The sequence below is a fragment of the Sphaeramia orbicularis genome, chromosome 9 (assembly GCF_902148855.1).
Source record: "Sphaeramia orbicularis chromosome 9, fSphaOr1.1, whole genome shotgun sequence".
Classification (NCBI taxonomy): Eukaryota; Metazoa; Chordata; class Actinopteri; order Kurtiformes; family Apogonidae; genus Sphaeramia; species Sphaeramia orbicularis.
This window is the reverse complement of record NC_043965.1, coordinates 6144303-6168071: the sequence shown is the minus strand read 5'-3', so window position 1 is coordinate 6168071 and position 23769 is coordinate 6144303. Positions and strand designations below refer to the sequence as shown.

At 37.0% G+C, this 23769-nt stretch overlaps 3 protein-coding genes across 3 annotated transcripts in view; all 3 read left to right on the top strand.

The window, feature by feature from the left end:
- The first annotated feature begins 6326 nt into the window (after window positions 1–6326).
- LOC115426286 (nuclear factor 7, ovary-like) lies at window positions 6327–8181 on the top strand. The gene has a single exon (XM_030144290.1). The coding sequence runs from the start codon at window positions 6454–6456 to the stop codon at window positions 7891–7893; it is 1440 nt and encodes a 479-aa protein (XP_030000150.1). The 5' UTR covers window positions 6327–6453; the 3' UTR covers window positions 7894–8181.
- Window positions 8182–11246: 3065 nt separating this feature from the next.
- LOC115426285 (nuclear factor 7, brain-like) overlaps window positions 11247–23769 on the top strand; it is a 27348-nt gene continuing 14825 nt past the window's right edge. Inside the window, exons 1-3 of the mRNA XM_030144289.1 lie at window positions 11247–12796; window positions 15718–15726; window positions 18481–18491. Coding sequence (XP_030000149.1) covers window positions 11361–12796; window positions 15718–15726; window position 18481 — 1446 coding nt within the window. The 5' untranslated portion in view covers window positions 11247–11360 and the 3' untranslated portion in view covers window positions 18482–18491. The remainder of the gene's footprint in view (window positions 12797–15717; window positions 15727–18480; window positions 18492–23769) is intronic.
- On the top strand, window positions 19736–21769 carry LOC115426290 (zinc-binding protein A33-like). Its single transcript, XM_030144293.1, has one exon. The coding sequence runs from the start codon at window positions 19814–19816 to the stop codon at window positions 21245–21247; it is 1434 nt and encodes a 477-aa protein (XP_030000153.1). The 5' UTR covers window positions 19736–19813; the 3' UTR covers window positions 21248–21769.

The following is a 23769-nucleotide window of genomic DNA, read 5'->3' as shown; positions in this document are numbered from 1 at the left end:
TTTGGGATGTCTGCAAGATAGATAACAGAGGTATTAGCGGTGCTGATCAGCTGATTACCTGATGAGTAGTTGTCACCCAGATCCCCTATCACTGCCTTCTCACTTTAACTGTTTCTGCAAGTTTCTGCAAAAAAAAAAGAAAAGACAAAAACAAAAAAAGAAATAGATCCTGTAATACAAAATAAATCCTTATACAATTTTAGTGTTCCTTACATATCTGAAAATGACTGAGAAGAAGTAAACATCTAATCCAACCCCATTTGACCTAAATCAGGTCACCAAAACAATGATCATCCCACAGAGAAAGAGAAAAAAAGAAGAAAAAGAAAGTAACAATAACTAAATAATTTAAATTAAATAACCACAACAATATTATTTTTATTATTGCCTTTTTCCCTTTGCACCCAAATAAATAAATAGGACCAACCTACCCATATTCCAACATTTTGGTCCAATATTTCAACAAAATCATACATTTATACCTCTGTTTAAACTGAAACATATTTGGACACTGTTTTAACTCCACTTTTATGTTGTTGCATGATTTCCTCCCACAAACAGAACATCTCTTCCTAGTTGTAAACACCCTCATATTTTTCAAATTATATAACCCTGAACTCTAAATTGTGATTTCCTTCCCTATTAATAAATGTTCTTTGAATATTCTCTGGTTTGTTGATTATTTTTCGGGTTGTGCTGTTTGAAAATTGATCTGATGACTGAGTTTTAGTATTTTTGACCGGATGAATAATGGCTTAGTATGGTCTCCGTCCCCAAATTAAACAAGTTTTTATTTTCTTGTGAGTTTCTAAGATGTTTTAATTTGCCTCCTTTGGTTTTTACTTTGCTGCAGACAGTATTGCGTCATGTTCTTTGGCTTTTGGTTTGTGTAGATGTGTCTGTCTCTCCAAAAATCACCTTGATAAAGACAGACTGAGGGATGAAGACTGTAGAGCTAAACTAGGACAAGGAGGAGAGCCAAAAGACAAAAAAAGAGCTGAAGGTACGCCAAGACCTGGACCTTAATGACTGTCATCTGATCTTGTCTGAGTTTACACACAACACTCACACACATGGTGTAGCTCTAAAACACACCAAAGTTCTGTCGCTTGTCTTATTACACATGCTATATATTATGGTAATTTATATTTATTTTAATCCTGATTACCTCTGCAATAACAACTGTAAATATAAAATTTCCCTTAATGCACAACTTTTATCCACTCCTTATTCATACGTTTGCATGTTATTTATAATACATAGTTGTTATTATTTCCATTTTTTTATCATATATTCTATTATTATTTCTTTGTTCATTTATTTGGCTTCAATTTCTTACATTTACTAGAATAATAAAAGTGAGTTGTCATCATTCTGCTCACTTGTGCCTTTAAATTGCCCCTTGGGGATAAAATAAAGTTTATTGAACTGAACTGAACTGAGCTGAACTAAACTGAATTGGATTGAAGTGAACTGAACTGAATTAAATTTGATTGAACTGAATTGAACTGAACTGTAAAAATAAACATCAAAGAAGTTTTTTTAAGTGGGAAGTTAACACAGAAAATTCAATATTTATTAACTGAGGTTACAACACCATTGGGCCAAAGGGTTATGGACCCTCAGACAGTGTCCTAAAATCCATACTAATATGCTAATCAGCATGGTATAACAGTTTGCAGTTTTAAAAAATAAGTCCAATATCATAATATTAACACAGTAGGATGTAAATTTCATACTATTGAATGGAATTTCAGTTTTTAACCCACTGTTTTTCAACCTTGGGGTCGGGACCCCACATGGGGTTGCCTGGAATTCAAATAGGGTCGCCTTAAATTTGTAGTAATTGATAAAAATAAAAACGTACTAATAAAAAATATATGGTGATCTTACAGAGACAATCCCAATCCATAACAGACATGACAAACTGTGAAGCTGAAACTGCAGCACTGTGGTTCTGTTTATCTGTCACATATTCATTGTGGTCGGTTTCAGATGCTGCAGCTCTTTCATAATTCATAGTTTGAGTTCTTGTTTGTTCAGTATTAATTGTCAGCCTTGTAAATCCAAGATGGACTGACTGTACATATCCTGACCAAGGAAAATCCAATTCTCCTTTTGTGCAGTAATCTACACCTGGATTTACTGCCTCTGTCCATAATAACATACATTATATAGACTAAATATTGTCTATAATTAATCTTTATTTGCAACATAGTATAGCAAACTATTGCATGATCAAAAACAAATAAATTTTAGCAAAAAAAGTCTATGTTTTGAATGTCTAGGCTCGCCAGAAATTTGTGATGTTAGAATGGGGTCACGAGCCAAAAAAGGTTGGAAACCACTGGTTTAACCTGTGGACCCACAATTCAATGCAAATGTCCCACAATTCAATGCATTCATGGAGACAACAGACAATAACAGAAACCAAACAGAACCCAGTATTCCAATATAGTAAAGGGTATGGGGTTTCAGATAGACCTGTTTCTACCATTTTTTTTTTTTTAGATTTCTGAGGCAGTATCTATGAAATTACATTTCTGTAAAAGTCTACACATGATTTAACCAGTAAAACATAAAAGCGTAAACCATTCTTGTATAATTTGAAAAATAATAAGAAAAGTGACAGAGAAATACTGCTAATGTCGATTTATTTTAAACTACTGCGTTGACCCGTGGGGAATCATGGGTCTCATCATGGACTTCATCATTGTCAATACCGAGGGTGGAATGTGAAAACGGGGTGGGGGGTGTTAAAATCCACATCCCAACCCTGAGGGGCAGTATTCCGGTTCAGCAATGACCACCAAAGTGTTCATGTGATTCTGGCCATAGCAATGTGATCGTAAGGCTATTGTATTCCAAAATTTCTAATATCTCCCTAAATATTGGTCCTATCAACTTGCCGTTTTCGCTGGTCTGTTCCTTGACCAAAAATACACAAATATGCCAAACAGCAGCAGTCAGCTCTTTCTGGATTTTGTGTGATGCCAGAGACACATACACACACAAACACAAACACGCACACGCTTCCCTTTTATAACATAGAATGATGATGATGCTGTAAAATACATTTAGTCATCAAAACATTTTTTTAACAAACCATCATTTGAATAACTAAAAAATGTAAACCACTTGGGTACTTTTGTTTTTCGGTGTTCAGGATATAGGAGGACCTACGCTTCATAAATATGTAAAGCATGGGTGTCTTTTCCAAACGTTAAATATATCAGTCCAAGCAAGGTGAAGAAAGTTGTTGTTTTTTTTTCTCTCAAAATGTTCTCATGACAAAAGAGCAAAACAAGGCATGAAAATGTGACGAAACCTTCCTTGTGGGTCTGGATATAAGTCTTCGTCCACATCATGTGCAGAGACCAGTGTTTACAATTTTACATTTCATATGCAAATTTTCTAACTTTCCTAACAGAAGTTTTCATCCGCAAACAATTAAATATCTACAGTGAAACAGATTTATGGGTATTTGCATAAAATACTTTGCGTGACATCAGTAAATCAACATGTTTTGTCTTTTGTTTTTTAAGATTTCCTGCATTCAGGCAATCTAAGTCATTCATTAACACGGCAGTTAAAAGTCCAGTGAGTAGAAAAACATGCTGGCTGGTGAACCATCAGCGTCAGGTTATTACGACACAGGCTCGTCTGTTCGTCACAAACAGCAGTGGCACAAACAATCCACAGCTTTTACACTGGTACAGGTGAGAGGTGAGGGGGGCGTCTTATCGAAGACACAGACATCTGAGCGGTGTTTTCTTCAAGACAGGTTTTTCTGTTGGATTAGTGTTTTATTGGTTGTTTACTCGGATGTTGCTTATCACGTTATTGAATAAGAACACAAGCAGCCTCTGTCAAAGAAAATATGACATATTACACAATGTTCTTAATGAATGACACACACCAAAACAATAAGAAAGGGGTGGGTGGGTGGATGATACATACATTCTGTACATCAGTGGTTCCCAACCTTATTTATCTCATGACCCCATTTTAACATCACAAATTTCTGGCGACCCCAGACATTCAAAATGGACTTTTTTTTTGCTAAAATTTATTTGTTTTTGATCATGTAATAGTTTGCTATACTATGTTGCAAATAAACGTGAATTATAGATGACATTTAGTCTATATAATAGACGAATGGATGGATGGATGATACATACTGTACATCAGTGGTTTCCAACCTTTTTTGGCTCATGACCCCATTTTAACTTTGCAAATTTCTGGTGACCCCAGACATTCAGAACTTAGCCTTTTTTTTTTATCTAAAATTAATTTGTTGTTGATCATGCAATAGTTTGCTATACTATGTTGCAATTAGGGATGTAACGATTACCGGTATAACGATAAACCTCGATAAAGTTCCAGATGGTTAGTATTACCGTTTAAATTGTAATTATTATCATAACCGTGTTTGATTACCGCACTTTGAAAACTAATGGTACTGCTCATTTCCTGGAGAAGCAGCAGCACTCCAGGTGCTAGCTAGCTAGCACCTGGAGTGCTGCTATCTATCTATCTATGAAAAAGAAACTCAAACAACTCAAACTTGATATGGAAAATGGTCAAACACTGGCCATAAGGTGACATCTTTAATGTGCATTGGTAAATTTGATTGTTTACACGTTAATATTTTAATGTTTCTGCCAACAGAAAGTACATTGTGGCTATTATTTAATTTTATTTATTTATTTTTCAAAATACAACTTGGTTAAATTATTTCAGGTTGTATATAAGTACTTTTTGAACATCTTGAGCACAATTTCAACAATATCACGATAATAATGATAAGCTTGATAATTTTGGTCACAATAACCGTGATATGAAATTTTCATATTGTTACATCCCTAGTTGCAATTAAACATTAATTTTAGAGGACATTTAGTCTATATAATGTATATTATTATGGACGGAGACAGAAAAGCTAGGTGTAGATTACTGCACAAAGGTAGAATCTTATTTTCCTTGGTCAGGATATGTACAGTCAGTCCAACTTGGATTTACAAGGCTGACAATTAATACTGAACAAACAAGAACTCAAACTATGAATTATGAAAGAGCTGCAGCATCTGAAACTGACCACAATGAACATTTGACAGATAAACAGAACCACAGCGCTTCAGTTTCACAGTTTGTCATGTCTTTTATGAATTGTGATTGTCTCTGTCAACTCTCTATTTATCAGTAAGGTTGTTTTTTTCAATCCATTACTAGAAATTTCAGGCGACCCCACATGAGGTCCCGACCCCAAGGTTGAAAAACACTGCTGTACATACATATAGATCAAGGATGTCAAACTCAATTATATCATATATCATAATAGCCTTGAATAATGACAACTCCAATCTTTTCTCTTTTAGTGCAAAAAAACCCCCCATTAAATTATGAAAATATTTACATTTGCAATGATCAAAACAAAAAGGGCATAAATAACCAGAAAAAAATGAAATTTCCTATAAAAGAACAAGTGCAATTTTACCATTATTATGCCTTCAACTTCATTTATACATGTACGTTATGGATTACATATACAAAAAGCACAAAACATTTAGTAACAGGAAGAATATTGTTAAAATTGTACGAAATTTTCTTTAGACATTTCACGTTGTGCTTATTTGTTCCAGTTATTTACATTTTATTGTTAAAGGATAGTTTGGAAATGTAAATATTTTCATAATTTAACGTTATATTTTGGACCAAAACAAAGAAAAAATTAATGTGTTCATTATTTATAAGCATATGGTAATAATAATAATAATAATTATTATTTTTTACATTAAACCAAAAAGAAAATGTATGCTATTATTTTACTTGCAAATTCATCCTACGGGCCAGATTGGAACAATAGGCAGGCCAGTTTTGGCCCATGGGCCACATGTTTGAAACCTGTGATATAGATCATTCACCTGTCTATACTCAAAATAAATTTTTCTAAAACACTGGAAAAGGATTCATAATTTTAATTAAGTCATTAATGAGAATGTAAACAATTTATACATCAACACAGAGCCATGTATGGACTGTGTCAATATTTGTTTTTATGTTGGAGGTTGTGAATGATTTAAATGTTGATTTCTGTGGCTTTGACAGTGTTCACATTCTAATATTACAGATGATAACCTGTTTTATTTGTTACTGGTGCTTTAACAGGACTGAATTGTTCATTTTACTGCAGTGATGATTCATGTTGTTCAATTCTAAATCAATTAGCACCATCTAGTGGTGAAAAGTAAAAATCAGTAAAGCTGTGAATGATTGAACTCCAAGGAGGAAGAAGTGAAATAGAAAGTAGTTTTGACATTCTTGAACGGAGCCGAGGCGCCATTACAGGGTGTTGGATGTAAAAACACAGACCAGGAGGATGGAACTGTAAAACCAAAGACACAGAGGTTTGGTGAGTCTGTGTGTTAAAGGATAATTCACATATTAGAGAAAATGGCTGAGAAGAAGATTGAACTTGTTGAAAGTTTCCTGAGTTGTCATGTGTGTTCAGAGACGTTCAGAGACCCTGTGTCTCTGAGCTGTAACCACAGATTTTGCTCAAACTGCCTGAAGGAATTCTGGGAACAAACTAAGAACAAAAACTGTCCTGTTTGTAAAAGAAAATCTTCAAAAGATTTTCCTGGGGTGGACTTTGCTTTGAAAGAACTGGCTGATTCATTTGCAGGGAGACTGAACATTGGATCATCTGAGACAGAAAAAGGAGAAAAGAAGGTGGAGGTGGTCTGCAGCAAACATCAAGAAGAACCTAAACTGTTCTGTAAAGATGAAAACAGAGCTGTGTGTTCTATCTGTGATTTTCCTCATCATCGTCAACACACTGTGGTTCCTGTAGGAAAAGCAGTTACTGAAATGAAGGATCAGCTGAAATCTGACTTAAAGTCTCTACAGGAAAAGAAGAAGAAATATGAGGAAACACAGAAAACATACAATGAAATAATCCAACACTTAAAGAAACAGGTTTTGTTCACAGAGAATCAGATCAGAGCAGAGTTCAACAAACTCCAGCAGTTCCTGAAAGAGGAAGAGGAGTCCAGACTGGCAGCTCTGAGGGAGGAAGAGGAGCAGAAGAGGAGGAGTGTGATCAGAGAGATGAAGAGGATTGAGGAGCAGATGTCCTCTGTGTCAGACAGTATCTGTGCTGTTGAAGAAGAGCTGCAGAAAGCCAGCGCTCCATTCCTCATCAGTTGTAAAGACACTCAGAGCAGAGCCAGAGCCCAGTGCTCAGTGTCAGAGCCACAGCTGATCTCAGGAGCACTGATCCATGTGGACAAACACCTGGGCAACCTGTCCTTCAGAGTCTGGGACAAGATGAGGGACAAGGTCCACTTCAGCCCCGTCATCCTGGACCCAAACACTGCAGATGGACGCCTCCATCTGTCTGATGATCTGACCAGTGTGAGATATGGAGACACTTATCAACATCTTCCTGATAATCCAGAAAGAAACACTAAATATTCCAATGTTCATGGCTCTGAGGGCTTCAACTCAGGGAAACACAGCTGGGACGTGGAGGTGGGAGACCATCCTACGTGGTACATCGGTTTGGTTAAAGAGTCAGTTGACAGGAAGGGAAAGGTGTTGGCTTCACCAGAATATGGAATCTGGTGTTTATGGCATGGCAGTGGAGAATACACTAATGGTGCTGGTCAGACTGTGACAGTGCAGACGAGTCCACAGAGGATCAGAGTTGAACTGGACTATGACAGGGGGGAGGTGTCCTTCTACAACGCTGAAGACAAGACTCACATCTACACTCACACACACACTTTCACTGAGAAACTCTACCCTTATTTCAGTATTGGACCGGCTGGTGATGCTAAAACCACTGATATTAAAATGTGTCAGAGGAAGATTTCTCTGTTGTTTACGTAGAAATGAAAATGTGAACAATAGATTGTGTTTTCATTTTTCCAAAACCAGTCATATTAATACATGTAGATGTGAAATGTATAAAACCTGTTTAACTGAGTAGAATGGAACAAACAGTGAACACTGAGGTGATTTATAATATGTTAATTATATGAAAAATATTATGTTGTATTGATCAGATGAAATGAAAGTCACTTTGTCTTATTACCTCCGCCAAGGAACAGGAGGTCATGTTTTCATCAGGGTTTGTTTGTCTGTCTGTGAACAAGAGAAGTCAAAAAGTTATGGAAGGATTTTGATGAAATTTTTAGGAAATGTTGATACTGGCATAAGGAATAAATTATTACATTTTGGTGGTGATGGGGGGGGCAAACTGATCTGCTTTGGCAGAGGTCTGCTTTTCTAGTTTTATTCATGTTATTCATATTTTAACCTGCAGGTTTTTTCAGTCAGATTCAACTATAGAATGATTATTAATGTGAAACTGATGGTTTAGTTTGAATCAATATTAAATAATTGAGCCTCCATATTGTCCTGATTCTTAACCCACTGACTAGAACACATATCCTGGGACAGATATTTTCCTTTTTGTTCATATGTGAGTGTTTTCATCTACAGCCGTTTGTTTCTGTCGCTACGTTTTTATCATAAAATGATGTGATGATGTGAACAGACGTTAAAGGACAGGTGTATTGAAGTAAATGTAGGTGAATTCATGGTTCTGGTTGTAATATGGGTTCAGATACTGATTCTTCTGCTCTTTGGACCCGACTTATCACTCTGTTCTTCTTCCTTTTAATAGAAATAATGTTCTGCTGGATTTATCTGCACTCATTTTCTATCAGGTGCTGAGATTTACATGAACAGAAACAGAGGAAACTGAGGAGTTTTTACACCTTTTACTTTCAGATTCACAGCTTTTAAAAACAGTTCAATGACACGTTTGACTCACTGGGATTCATTTTTGGAGACAAAATCCACGTCCTGGTTCTCTGTAAAGGTTAAAGGTTGAAACTTCATGTGTCTGAATTCAAACAATCCCATGTTATTTTCCACAGTTTCGTCTGTTTCCTGCTTCAGAAAATCTGCACCGGATTAGTTTCATTCACAAGTCTGAGAAGAACATCACAGAAACATTTGATATATTTCAGTAACTGCAGACTTTGTCCCATGTACAGTTTATTTACATTTATAAGTTTAAGGTGAACGGTGATTTATTGTCATGTGTGTGTCATTGATGTAACAAAGGAATAAAAGTGGAATGTTTGTGTTGTGTTTTATCTGTTTGTCTCATCTGACACAATTTTATTTCAGTCACATGAGTTGAGTTAAAGACTAAGTCATTAAATCCTGAGTTAACAGAAAAGAATCTGCAGATGAAAGATTTGTAGAAGGTCTGAAACATGTCAGGATGGAACAGATGTTTAAAGATCAGCATCTGGGAGATTATTGGCAAAACTGGAGACAAGATTTAAAACTCAATGTTCCTATTTACAAAGTACAAACAAATAGAACATATTTAAGTTTTAGGTGAACGTTGATTTATTGTCATGTGCGTCTCATTTATGTAATAAAAGGATCAAACTGGGATTTGAATTTCCAGAACCTTCCAGTGTGTTTAGACACTCAGTGAACCTGGCGTCTGTAAACATTTGAGCCTCTGAGAATGTGATCAAGTGAAAATAAAAACTGGAAATAAAGCATCTGTTTACACTGACTCTGAAATTCAACATAATGATAAGATTTAGATTCATATATTTGACATGGACATAACAGTAACAGTGAAACTGATATATACAATATGAATAAGAACCAGATGAACTGTTTTAAGTGTTTGCAGAGAAAAAATAATTTACTAAACCTGTCCACTGGAGGCTTTTTATTAAAGAAGTAAAAACAACATAATACAGATAATAAAACACTACAATCTATAATAAATAATCACATGTGAGAACAGCGTTAGTTCAGTTTCAGACTCAGTTTAACACCTCTATGAAAAACATTAAAATATTCTGTGTTTTTAACCAATAAAATGGCAGTTACCACTGAGTGAGTCCCATGAACTGACTCTGTTCAACTATGATAATGTGAAATAAATTCATTCAGTGAAGAACATGTAGATGTTAAAACCAAGAATTAAGTCTGAATTATTTATGACGCTTTACAAGGTGAATGTATTGTGTTTAAGATGTGACAATGATGCTGTTACAGTGGTTTTTGTTCATATGTTTTACTGTCAGATTTTTTAATGATTTAACAGGTTTTATAGTTTATTGTGAGGCTTTTGACCAGGACATGATACAGTGACAGGAATGGAAATAAAAATTGAAAAGACAGATGCTTTGCCATAAATCCAAAGAATTTACATCAGATTTTTTGCAGATATTTTCAATTATTTATCAAACTGCAGATGTGAGTCTAAGGTTATTCCTATATATTTATCATTGTCAACCTCATTGATGATATAATTTTTTATTTTTACCATCAGTTTTTTCATTTTTTGCAGTGTTTCCTTACAGACAAACAGACTGAAACTGTTCTTTTTTTTTCAGTCAGTGCCCAGTGGGAGGACTTGGTCCACTCTGATTCAGAAGCTGCTCCACCACCTTGATGGTTGTTCTATCAGACACATAAATAATCCTATCATCAGCCTTCATTTGGCAGCTGACCCCAGGACATGACTCAGACAGATCACTGACATAAACCTTAAATATCATAATGCAGTGTTTGTTCTCACTGAACCAAAAGAATGAACATATATTGAAATGAAAAGTTCAGATTTATGGAAAGCTGAGTCGAGGTGTGTGTAAACGTCAGACGTCAGCTGTAGAGTTGACTAAACAGAACACAACGACACTGTTTGACATCTGTACATATAGATCATTCAGCTATCTAGACTCAAGACATTACAGATACAAAAATACTTTTAAAATACGATAAAAATTATGGATACTTCTTGTTAATCCATTAATGAAAATATGAACACTTTCTAGATCAACACAGTCATGTTTAAAATTGTACATGGCCCCAAATAAATCAACTAAGTAAATGTATGGACTGTGTCAATATTTGTTATTATGTTGGAGGTTGTGAATGATTTAAATGTTGATTTCTGTGGCTTTGACAGTGTTCACATTCTAATATTACAGATGATAAACCTATTTTATATGTAACTGGTGCTTTAACAGGACTGAATTGTCCATTTCACTGCAGTGATGCTTCATGTTGTTCAATTCTAAATCAAATAGCACCATCTAGTGGTAAAAAGTAAAAATCCGGAAGCTCTGAATGATTGAACAACAAGGAAGAAGTGAAATAGAAAATAGTTTTTGACATTCTTGAACGGAGCTGAGGCGATAATACAGGGTGTTGGATGTAAAAACACAGACCAGGAGGATTGAACTGTAAAACCAACGACACAGAGGTTTGGTGAGTGTGTGTGTTAAAGGATAATTCACATATCAGAGAAAATGGCTGAGAAGAAGATTGAACTTGTTGAACATTATCTGACTTGTCCTGTATGTTTGGAGACGTTCAGAGACCCGGTGTCTCTGAGCTGTAACCACAGCTTCTGTTCAAACTGCCTGAAGGAATTCTGGAAAGAAAATGAAAACAGAACCTGTCCTATCTGTAGAAGAAAAAACTCTAAACACATATTTGTGAACTTCACTCTGAAAGAACTGGCTGATTCATTTGCTGGGAGACTGAACATTGGATCATCTGAGACAGAAAAAGGAGAAAAGAAGGTGGAGGTGGTCTGCAGCAAACATCAAGAAGAACCTAAACTGTTCTGTAAAGATGAAAACAGAGCTGTGTGTTCTATCTGTGATGTTTCTTTCCATGACACTCACACTGTGGTTCCTGTAGAAGAAGCAGTTACTGAAATGAAGGATGAGCTGAAATCTGACTTAAAGTCTCTACAGGAAAAGAAGAACAAATATGAGGAAACACAGAAAACATACAATGAAATAATCCAACACTTAAAGAAACAGGTTTTGTTCACAGAGAATCAGATCAGAGCAGAGTTCAACAAACTCCAGCAGTTCCTGAAAGAGGAAGAGGAGTCCAGACTGGCAGCTCTGAGGGAGGAAGAGGAGCAGAAGAGGAGGAGTGTGATCAGAGAGATGAAGAGGATTGAGGAGCAGATGTCCTCTGTGTCAGACAGTATCTGTGCTGTTGAAGAAGAGCTGCAGAAAGCCAGCGCTCCATTCCTCATCAGTTGTAAAGACACTCAGAGCAGAGCCAGAGCCCAGTGCTCAGTGTCAGAGCCACAGCTGATCTCAGGAGCACTGATCCATGTGGACAAACACCTGGGCAACCTGTCCTTCAGAGTCTGGGACAAGATGAGGGACAAGGTCCACTTCAGCCCCGTCATCCTGGACCCAAACACTGCACATGGACGCCTCCATCTGTCTGATGATCTGACCAGTGGGAGACGTGGAGACACTATTTATCAGCATCTTCCTGATAATCCAGAGAGAAACACTAAATATGCTGTTGTTCTGGGGTCTGAGGGCTTCAACTCAGGGAAACACAGCTGGGACGTGGAGGTGGGAGACCATCCTAAATGGAACATCGGTTTGGTTAAAGAGTCAGTTGACAGAAAGGGAGAAAGATTTGCAATGCCAGAACATGGAATCTGGTGTTTAAAGCATCGCAGTGGAGAATACACGATCGGTCTTAGTCAGACTGTGACAGTGCAGACGAGTCCACAGAGGATCAGAGTTGAACTGGACTATGACAGGGGGGAGGTGTCCTTCTACAACGCTGAAGACAAGACTCACATCTACACCTACACACACACTTTCACTGAAAAACTCTACCCTTATTTTTATATGGGAAAATCTGGTGATGCTAAAACCACTGATATTAAAATCTGTCAGAGGAAGATTTCTCTGTTGTTTATGTAAAGGGTTAAAAATGCATGGTGCATGGTAGTTAAAAATAGAAAAAAGACACCCCACATTTTAAAAAAAATATTTTTCGGTGTCTAAAATAGTGAGTAGGAACTGATTTCATTGTACTTTACTTGTTGCTGCTATACTCAAACAGGTCACTAGGGGGCGCATATTGCTTGCAAGGAATGTATGACCCCTCAGAGGCAGGCACAGTGATGGGACTTCTGGTTCTTTGAAGGGAGTCGTTCAATCAGGAGTCGTTTACTGAAAAGAACCGTTCAAAAGATTGGCTCTTTAATGTTTTTTTGCATTATTTTGAAACACCAGTGTTTTAATGACTAAATAGACTACATGTGATGATTGACATTACATTTTAAAGGTGTTTAATTGGCGCTGCAGTAAATATTATCTTACCATAAAAAAGAACAGTTAGTTCAAATGTGTGGGTTAAATACATGACATGAGAGGTGACATTAGGCAAATGCTGGAATTTGACCAAAAACATCACGGTACATTATGTGGACTAGTCTGTAGCCTAAAAATGAAGAACAAAATAAGACATTTTCTCATGAAATAATATTTTATTCTCCTCAAAACAAGAACAATAAATGTGTGTAAACATATGGAAAAAAATTGGCCATCTTTTCTTTCTGAAAAGTGCATCCAAATACTCCTCCTTTTTCTTTGGCTCATTACTCACAGGTGGTCACTCACTCATTCTCAAACTTTTCTCCGGTTTCGACCAGTCTTCCAGCTCCGCCTCACGCTTCAAACTGTTGTTTTTTTTGCTAACTTCTTGCCATGAGACATGCGCAGTGCACAAGTACTCTTTTTTTTCTGCTGGAAAATTCTCCTCCTGCCCAATGCCTCCTCAGTGACGCTAAATTGACAGGCAATCGGACACTCGCTCCTTAAAAAAAAAAAAAAAAATGAACGGCTCTTTACGAAGACTCAGTTCCCATCGTTCATTTCAAAGATCCGTTCAAAAGATTCGATTCGTTCGTGAATGTCACATCACTACTGCAGAATAAATGCTGCAGTCGAGCCGAACACAAGCTTAACGTTGCTGCCTCTTTGTTTCTACATACGGGTGGGTTAATATTCCTCAAAATCACAAGCATGTACCCCAAAATAAGGGATAATGGGTCCTTGTTGAAAATCAGAAATGTGTAAAGCTGAGTTGTGTTGTAGTAACATGTGGAAATAGATATGTTTAGCTGTACACTGTCATGCTAGGCTACCGGACCTGTTGCTAATGGCTAATTAACACGTGTACAATAGAAATGCAAATGAGACACGTAAACGGGTTTTGTTTCATTTCGTTAACGAGTCAGAAGGTGTTTAAATGGCTAATGCCTGTATTGAAAGATCTGTTAAACCAGAGGTGTCAAACATGCGGCCCGGGGGACAAATCCGGTCCGCCAAAGGGTCCAGTCCGGCCCTTGGGATGAATCTGTGAAATGCAAAAACTACACTAAGATATGAACAATCCTTTTAGTTCAGGTTCCACATTCAGACCAATTCAATCTCAGTTGGGTCAAATTAGTAAAATCCTGTCATAATAATATATAAATAATGACAACTCCAAATTTTTCTCTTTGTAAATGTAAATATTTTCATGTATTTACACTAAAACAAAGTATAATTTCGCAAAAAAATTGTGAATAACCCGAGCAAATATGAAGAGAAGTAAGAACAATTTTAACAAGATTCTGCCTGTTATTAAATGTTTTGTGTATTTGTAGATCCACTGTGATCTGTAAGTTATAATGTACATGTGGAAATGATAAACTGAGGCAGAATATTGTTAAAATTACACTTATTTTTTCAGTTTGTTCAAGTTATTCACATCTTTTGAAAGGATAGTTTGTAGATCTAAACCTTTTCGTAATGTAAATTTACTTTTTTCGCTCTTAAACATAGAGAAAAGTTTGGAGTTGACATTATTAATATATTATTTTATTATTTTACTGGTTCAGCCCACTTCAGATCTAATTTAGCTGAATGTGGCCCCTGAACTAAAATGAGTTTGACACCCCTGTGTTAAACTGTTTTCACTTGTCTTTCAGTGATAAGTGCCTTTAGTAGAGACATAAACAAGGTAATTTGTGAATGTATGTAAATGTTTAGCAGTAATTTATGAGGTAATAGGGAAGTTCCTCACTGCCGTTTATATGTATTTTGTAAAGTGACCAAAAGTGTTTAACTGTGCACAATGCTGCAGTGACAAAATGGGAGCAAATTGGATTTCTTTAGTGTTTTTACTGGTTGATATATGGGAATCCAATGCAGCTGGAAAATAGGGACAGTTATGGACATTCATATTGTTATTACTCAATGATATATTTTTCTGTATATTTACATACAGTGGTTATTGTTGTGTTTTCAGAAGATTATGTGATATCTCAGGTGCTTTAAGATACTATAGCTTACCTGATGTTACTCTATACATTTGTTAATCACCTCAGAAAGTCAATTGTTTATTTTCTTTTGTGGTGAAAGCAGAATAAATGCTGCAGTCGAGCCGAACGCAAGCTTAACGTTGCTGCCTCTTTGTTTCTACATACAGAATACACACCCCCTCTGGACACCGGCCAGGCCAGGGGGGGCAACATTTACGTAGAAATGAAAATGTGAACGATCGATTGTTTTAATTTTTCCAAAACCAGTCATAATACATGTAGATGTGAAATGTATAAAATTTGTTTAACTGAGTAGAATGGAACAAACAGTGAACACTGAGGTGATTTATAATATAATTATATGAAAAGTATTATGTTTTTATTGATCAGATGAAATGAAAGTCACTGTCTTATTACCTCCGCCAGGTGTTCATCAGGGTTTGTTTGTCTGTCTGTTAACAAGATAAGTCAAAAAGTTATGGAAGGATTTTGTTGAAATTTTCAGGCAATGTTGATTCTGGCCCAAGGAACAAATGGTTACATTTTGGTGGTGATGGGGGGGGGGGGGGGGGGGCAGGCACTGATCTGCCTTGGCAGAGGTCTGCTTTTCTAGTTTTACTGATGTTATTCATATTTTAACCTGCAGGTTTTTTCAGTCAGATTCAACTATAGAATGATTATTAATGTGAAACTGATGGTTTGCACTGCACATGGATGCCTTCATCTGTCTGATGATCTGACCAGTGTGAGATATGGAGACACAAAGCAGCATCTTCCTGATAATCCAGAGAGATTAACTTACTTTGCTGATGTTCATGGATCTGAGGGCTTCAACTCAGGGAAACACAGCTGGGACATGGAGGTGGGAGACCATTCTGAATGGAACATTGGTTTGATTAGAGTCAGCTGACAGGAAGGGAAAGGTGTTTGCTTCACCAAAATATGGAATCTGGTGTTTAAGCCATCGCAGTGGAAAATACAGTAATGGTGCTGGTCAGACTGTAACAGTGCAGACGAGTCCACAGAGGATCAGAGTTGAACTGGACTATGACAGGGGGGAGGTGTCCTTCTACAACGCTGAAGACAAGACTCACATCTACACTCACACACACACTTTCACTGAGAAACTCTACCCTTATTTCAGTATTGGAGAAGCTGGTGATGCTAAAACCACTGATATTAAAATCTGTCAGAGGAAGATTTCTCTGTTTACGTAGAAATGAAAATGTGAACGATAGATTGTGTTTTAATTTTTCCAAAACCAGTCATATTAATACATGTAGATGTGAAATGTATAAAACCTGTTTAACTGAGTAGAATGGAACAAACAGTGAACACTGAGGTGATTTATAATATGTTAATTATATGAAAAATATAATGTTTTTATTGATCAGATGAAATGAAAGTCACTTTGTCTTATTACCTCTGCCAAGGAACAGGTCATGTTTTCATCAGGGTTTGTTTGTTTGTCTGTTAACAAGATAAGTCAAAAAGTTATGGAAGGATTTTGATGAAATTTTTTAGGAAATGTTGATACTGGCACAAGGAACAAATGATTACATTTTGGTGGTGATCGGGGGTGATCTGCTTTGGCAGAGGTCTGCTTTTCTAGTTCTATTCATGTTATTCATATTTTAACCTGCAGGTTTTTTCAGTCAGATTCAACTATAGAATGATTATTAATGTGAAACTGATGGTTTAGTCTGAATCAATATTAAATAATTGAACCTCCATATTGTCCTGATTCTTAACCCACTGACTAGAACACATATCCTGGGACAGATATTTTCCTTTTGTTCATATGTGAGTGTTTTCATCTACAGCCGTTTGTTTCTGTCGCCACGTTTTTATCATAAAATGATGTGATGATGTGATCAGACGTTAAAGGACAGGTGTATTGAAGTAAATGCAGGTGAATTCATGGTTCTGGTTGTAATATGGGTTCAGATACTGATTCTTCTGCTCTTTGGACCCGACTTATCACTCTGTTCTTCTTCCTTTTAATAGAAATCATGTTCTGCTGGATTTATCTGCACTCATTTTCTATCAGGTGCTGAGATTTACATGAACAGAAACAGAGGAAACTGAGGAGTTTTTACACCTTTTACTTTCAGATTCACAGCTTTTAAAAACGGTTCAATCAGACGTTTGACTCACTGGGATTCATTTTTGGAGACAAAATCCACGTCCTGGTTCTCTGTAAAGGTTAAAGGTTGAAACTTCATGTGTTTGAATTAAACAATCCCATGTTATTTTCCACAGTTTCATCTGTTTCCTGCTTCAGAAAATCTGCACCGGATTAGTTTCATTCACAAGTCTGAGAAGAACATCACAGAAACATTTGATATATTTCAGTAACTGCAGACTTTGTCCCATGTACAGTTTATTTACATTTATAAGTTTAAGGTGAACGGTGATTTATTGTCATGTGTGTGTCATTGATGTAATAAAGGGATAAAAGTGGAATGTTTGTGTTGTGTTTTATCTGTTTGTCTCATTTGACACAATTTTAAGTTTAAAGTCATTAAATCCTGAGTTAACAGAAAAGAATCTGCAGATGAAGGATTTGTAGAAGGTCTGAAACATGTCAGGATGGAACAGATGTTTAAAGATCAGCATCTGGGAGATTATTGGCAAAACTGGAGACAAGATTTAAAACTCAATGTTCCTATTTACAAAGTACAAACAAATAGAACATATTTAAGTTTTAGGTGAACGTTGATTTATTGTCATGTGCGTCTCATTTATGTAATAAAAGGATCAAACTGGGATTTGAATTTCCAGAACCTTCCAGTGTGTTTAGACACTCAGTGAACCTGGCGTCTGTAAACATTTGAGCCTCTGAGAATGTGATCAAGTGAAAATAAAAACTGGAAATAAAGCATCTGTTTACACTGACTCTGAAATTCAACATAATGATAAGATTTAGATTCATATATTTGACATGGACATAACAGTAACAGTGGAACTGATATATACAATATGAATAAGAATCAAATGAACTGTTTTCAGTGTTTGCAGAGAAAAAATAATTTACTAAACCTGTCCACTGGAGGCTTTTTATTAAAGAAGTAAAAACAACACAATACAGATAATAAAACACTACAATCTATGACAAATAATCACATGTGAGAACAGCGGTAGTTCAGTTTCAGACTCAATTTAACACCTCGATGAAAAACATTAAAATATGCTGTTTTTAACCAATAATATGGCAGTTACCACTGAATGAGTCCCATGAACTGACTCTGTTCAACTATGATAATGTGAAATAAATTCATCCAGTAAAGAACATGTAGATGTTAAAACCAAGAATTAAGTCTGAATTATTTATGACGCTTTACAAGGTGAATGTATTGTGTTTAAGATGTGGTTTTTGTACATATGTTTTACTGTCAGATTTTTTAATGATTTAACAGGTTTTATAGTTTATTGTGAGGCTTTTGACCAGGACATGATACAGTGACAAGAATGGAAATAAAACTGTGTTATAAAGACAGATTCATTCTCATAAATCTAAAGAATTTACATGAGATTTTTTGCAGATATTTTCAATTATTTATTAAAATGCAGATGTGAGTCTGAGGTTATTCCCATACATTTATCATTGTCAACCTCACTGATGATATATTTTTTTATTTCTACCATCAGTTTTGTCATTTTTTGCAGCGTTTCCTTACAAACAGACTGAAACGGTTTATTTTTTCAGTCAGTGCCCTGTGGGAGGACTTGGTCCACTCTGATTCAGAAGCTGCTTCACCACCTCGATGGTTGTTCTATCAGACGCATAAATAATCCTATCATCAGCCTTCATTTGGCAGCTGACCCCAGGACGTGACTCAGACAGATCATTGACATAAAACTAAATATCATAATGCAGTATTTGTTCTCACTGAACCAACAGAATGAACATATATTGAAATGAAAAGTTCAGATTTATAAAAAGCTGAGTCGAGGTGTGTGTAAACGTCAGACGTCAGCTGTAGAGTTGACTAAACAGAACACAACGACACTGTTTGACATCTGTACATATAGATCATTCAGCTATCTAGACTGAAGACTTTACAGATACAAAAATAAGTTTTAAATAAGATAAAAATGATATATAATTATAGTTAATTTATTAATGAGAATGTGAACACTTTCTAGATCAACACAGTCATGTTTAAAATTGTACATGGTCCCGAATAAATAAAGTAAGTAAATGTATGGACTATGTCAATATTTGTTATTATGGTGGAGATTGTGAATGATTTAAATGTTGATTTCTGTGGCTTCGACAGTATTCACATTCTAATATTACAGATGATAAACCTGTTTTATATGTTACAGGTGCTTTAACAGGACTGAATTGTCCATTTCACTGCAGTGATGCTTCATGTTGTTCAATTCTAAATCAAATAGCACCATCTAGTGGTGAAAAGTAAAAATAAAGTAGCTGTGAAGTTTTTAACTACAACGAGGAAGTGAAATAGAAAATAGTGTTGACATTCTCGAACGGAGCCGGAGTCATTACAGGATGTTGGATGTAAAAACACAGACCAGGAGGATGGAACTGTAAAACCAAAGAGACAGAGGTTTGGTGAGTCTGTGTGTTAAAGGATAATTCACATATCAGAGAAAATGGCTGAGAAGACTGAACTACTTGATTTCCTGAGTTGTCATGTGTGTTCAGAGACGTTCAGAGACCCTGTGTCTCTGAGCTGTAACCACAGCTTCTGTTCAAACTGCCTGAAGGAATTCTGGGAGAAAACTAAGAAAAAAAACTGTCCCATTTGTAAAAGAAAATCTTCAAAAGATCATCCACTTGTGAACTTCAGTCTGAAAGAACTGGCTGATTCATTTGCTGGGAGACTGAACGTTGGATCATCTGAGACAGAGAAAGGAGAAAAGAAGGTGGAGGTGGTCTGCAGCAAACATCAAGAAGAACCTAAACTGTTCTGTAAAGATGAAAACAGAGCTGTGTGTTCTATCTGTGATGTTTCTGTGCATGACACTCACACTGTGGTTCCTGTAGAAGAAGCAGTTACTGAAATGAAGGATCAGCTGAAATCTGACTTAAAGTCTCTACAGGAAAAGAAGAAGAAATATGAGGAAACACAGAAAACATACAATGAAATAATGAAACTCTCAAAGAAACAGGTTTTGTTCACAGAGAATCAGATCAGAGCAGAGTTCAACAAACTCCAGCAGTTCCTGAGAGAGGAAGAGGAGTCCAGACTGGCAGCTCTGAGGGAGGAAGAGGAGCAGAAGAGGAGGAGTGTGATCAGAGAGATGAAGAGGATTGAGGAGCAGATGTCCTCTGTGTCAGACAGTATCTGTGCTGTTGAAGAAGAGCTGCAGAAAGCCAGCGCTCCATTCCTCATCAGTTGTAAAGACACTCAGAGCAGAGCCAGAGCCCAGTGCTCAGTGTCAGAGCCACAGCTGATCTCAGGAGCACTGATCCATGTGGACAAACACCTGGGCAACCTGTCCTTCAGAGTCTGGGACAAGATGAGGGACAAGGTCCACTTCAGCCCCGTCATCCTGGACCCAAACACTGCAGATGGATGGCTTCATCTGTCTGATGATCTGACCAGTGTGAGACGTGGAGACACAAAGCAGCATCTTCCTGATAATCCAGAGAGAAACACTGAATATTCCAATGTTCATGGATCTGAGGGCTTCAACTCAGGGAAACACAGCTGGGACGTGGAGGTGGGAGACCATCCTAAATGGAACATTGGTTTGGTTAAAGAGTCAGCTGACAGGAAGGGAGAGAGATTTCCTTCACCAAAATATGGAATCTGGTGTTTACTTCATCGCAGTGGAGAATACACTAATGGTCTTCAGCAGACTGTGACAGTGCAGACGAGTCCACAGAGGATCAGAGTTGAACTGGACTATGACAGGGGGGAGGTGTCCTTCTACAACGCTGAAGACAAGACTCACATCTACACCTACACAGACACTTTCACTGAGAAACTCTACCCTTATTTCAGTATTGGAAAGGCTGGTGATGCTGAAACCACTGATATTAAAATCTGTCAGAGGAAGATTTCTCTGTTGTTTATGTAGAAATGAAAATGTGAACGATAGTGTTTTAATTTTTCCGAAACCAGTCATATTAATACATGTAGATGTGAAATGTATAAAATCTGTTTAACTGAGTAGGATGAAACAGTGACCACTGCGGTGATTTATAATACGTTAATTACTAGGGCTGGGTAAAAAAATCAATTTAATCCATTTTGGATCGATTTCTTTTTAATTTTGCATAATCGATTAATGGTGGATGAGATCGATTTTTCAGAGCAGGAGTGCGAGTAAATGACCTGGAAACCGCCAACGCAGAAGCACAGCCGGCTCCATCTCGCGAGCTCTTCGCGGCCTTTGTCGTGCTTGCGATGGTTGTGTCGCAGGAGGAACGCAGAGGAATGGTGGGGAAAATCCCTCTGTGGGAGGTCCTCCCGGCCTCAAACTCGAACCTGTGGTGTGGAGGAACTGGCCGACGGAGGTGGGTCATGGAAACCAGTTGTTCTAGAACTGTTAACTTCGATCACCTGTGCTTGAGTGCGGAGTTAGAAGAATAGAAAGTATGCACATACGTCACTTCCCCCCCATGCCACGCCCCTCTAAGTCAGACTGAGTGGCAAAAACCAACCTGCCCAACATGATGGAGTATCGCAGTAAACACAGCGAGACTGGGAAAAGGTGAAATATGAAATTAAATGAAGGACAACTGGACTGGACATGGATCCGTACAAGCTACCAAAGAACAAGTGGGCCATGAATATTGACATGTGGACAGAAATCGCGTATCCTGACATCCAGGGTGTAGGGGATCATCGCTATTTTTACTTGAAACAAATATACATGGTTTCATCCTCACTGACAACCAGGGTCCAAAACTAGGGCCCAGAACCAGCTGATCCAAAGTGCATTTACATTAGACCGACAGTTTAATGACGTAAACTGTTGGATGGCCCAGAACTTCCTTCAATTAAACAACTCCAAATCAGAAGTTATCCTGTTCAGTCCACCAAATTCCACCATTGCCATAAAAAGTAGCCTCGGTCCTCTCTCCTCAAACATCACACCCACTGCAAGAAATCTTGCGGTAATATTTGATTCAGACCTCTCCTTCCAAGCACACATCAATAAAGTTATCCAGTCCTGTTTTTTCCAGCTACGAACCATTTCAAAAATCAAACCAATAGTCCCACACTCCGACCTGAAAACAGTTATCCATTCATTCATTTTCAACAGACTCGATTACTGTAACTCACTTCTGTCTGGCATCAGCCAAAAATCATTGTCCCACCTCCAACTGGCCCAGAACACAGCAGCTAGGCTTCTCACTGGTTTTAACAGACGACGTCACATCACCCCTATCCTGGCATCCCTCCATTGGCTCCCTGTGTGTTTTAGAATTGATTTTAAGATTTTACTGATTACTTTTAAAGCCCGAATGGGTATGGCCCCAAGTTATATAGATGACTATGCTAGTTGACTACGAGCCAGTACGCAGCCTTAGATCCTTGGGCAGAGGGCTCCTGGCTGTTCCAAAGTCAAGGCTTAAATCGAAAGGTGACCGGGCCTTTTCCATCCGGGCCCTCAACTTTGGAACAGCCTGCCTGAGGAGATAAGGCTTGCAGAATCAGTGATATCTTTTAAATCACTTTTCAAAACACACTTTTATAGACTTGCTTTTATGTGATGTCTGTCCCTTTTAATTTTTAATTTTAATTTTTTAAATTTGATTTTTATCCTGTTTGATTATTCATTTACATTCTCAAACATGATGTTGTTTTATCTCATTTCTTCATTTCTTGCATTGATTTGACAGCATCATGTTACGTTATCCCTGCCCTCTTTACTCTGATTCATTTAATTTATTCAAAGTGCCATATTTTTTGCATTTGTTGTACACATTTCTTGTATTGTGTTGCTTCTGTTTTAGTGTTTTTACTTGCTTCTTGTATCCTGTTGTTGTGCCCTCTGTCAAAGCACTTTGCAAACGTTGTTTTTAAAGGTGCTATACAAATAAAGCTATTATTATTATTATTATTATTATTATTATTATTATTATCATTATTATTATTAGACCATGGACGGACCCCAGTGAATATATGCATGATCTACTGGTACTGAGGATATTTACGTCTAGTTCATATCAAGTACTTTATACAATACAGATACTACTGCTGTGGACCAGCAGGGGACCACTGGATTCTGGTAAATTATGATATTTTTCCCACCAACGTTAGCCAAAACTATACATAATTTAAGGTATGATTTTACCCAAAAATACAGCATAAATCAATGTTAGCTGACATGAAACGGGATCCACAAATCTAGGTTTGGTTTCCTGGATTTGTGGATCCATCTACTTCTCTTTTCTTTGTCTTTCGGTGTCTGTAAAACGATAGCTCCGACTGCTTTTCAAACCTGTTCATACAATCAATCTCACAACAACTCTTCCCCATTTTTTTTATTAAATATTGGTCTTAAGTTTAGACGGTATTAAAGCCAACGCTGCCACTCATCTCCTTCTTTCTGCCACTCAGTGGGTGTAACCGCAGTGACTTCCACTAGCG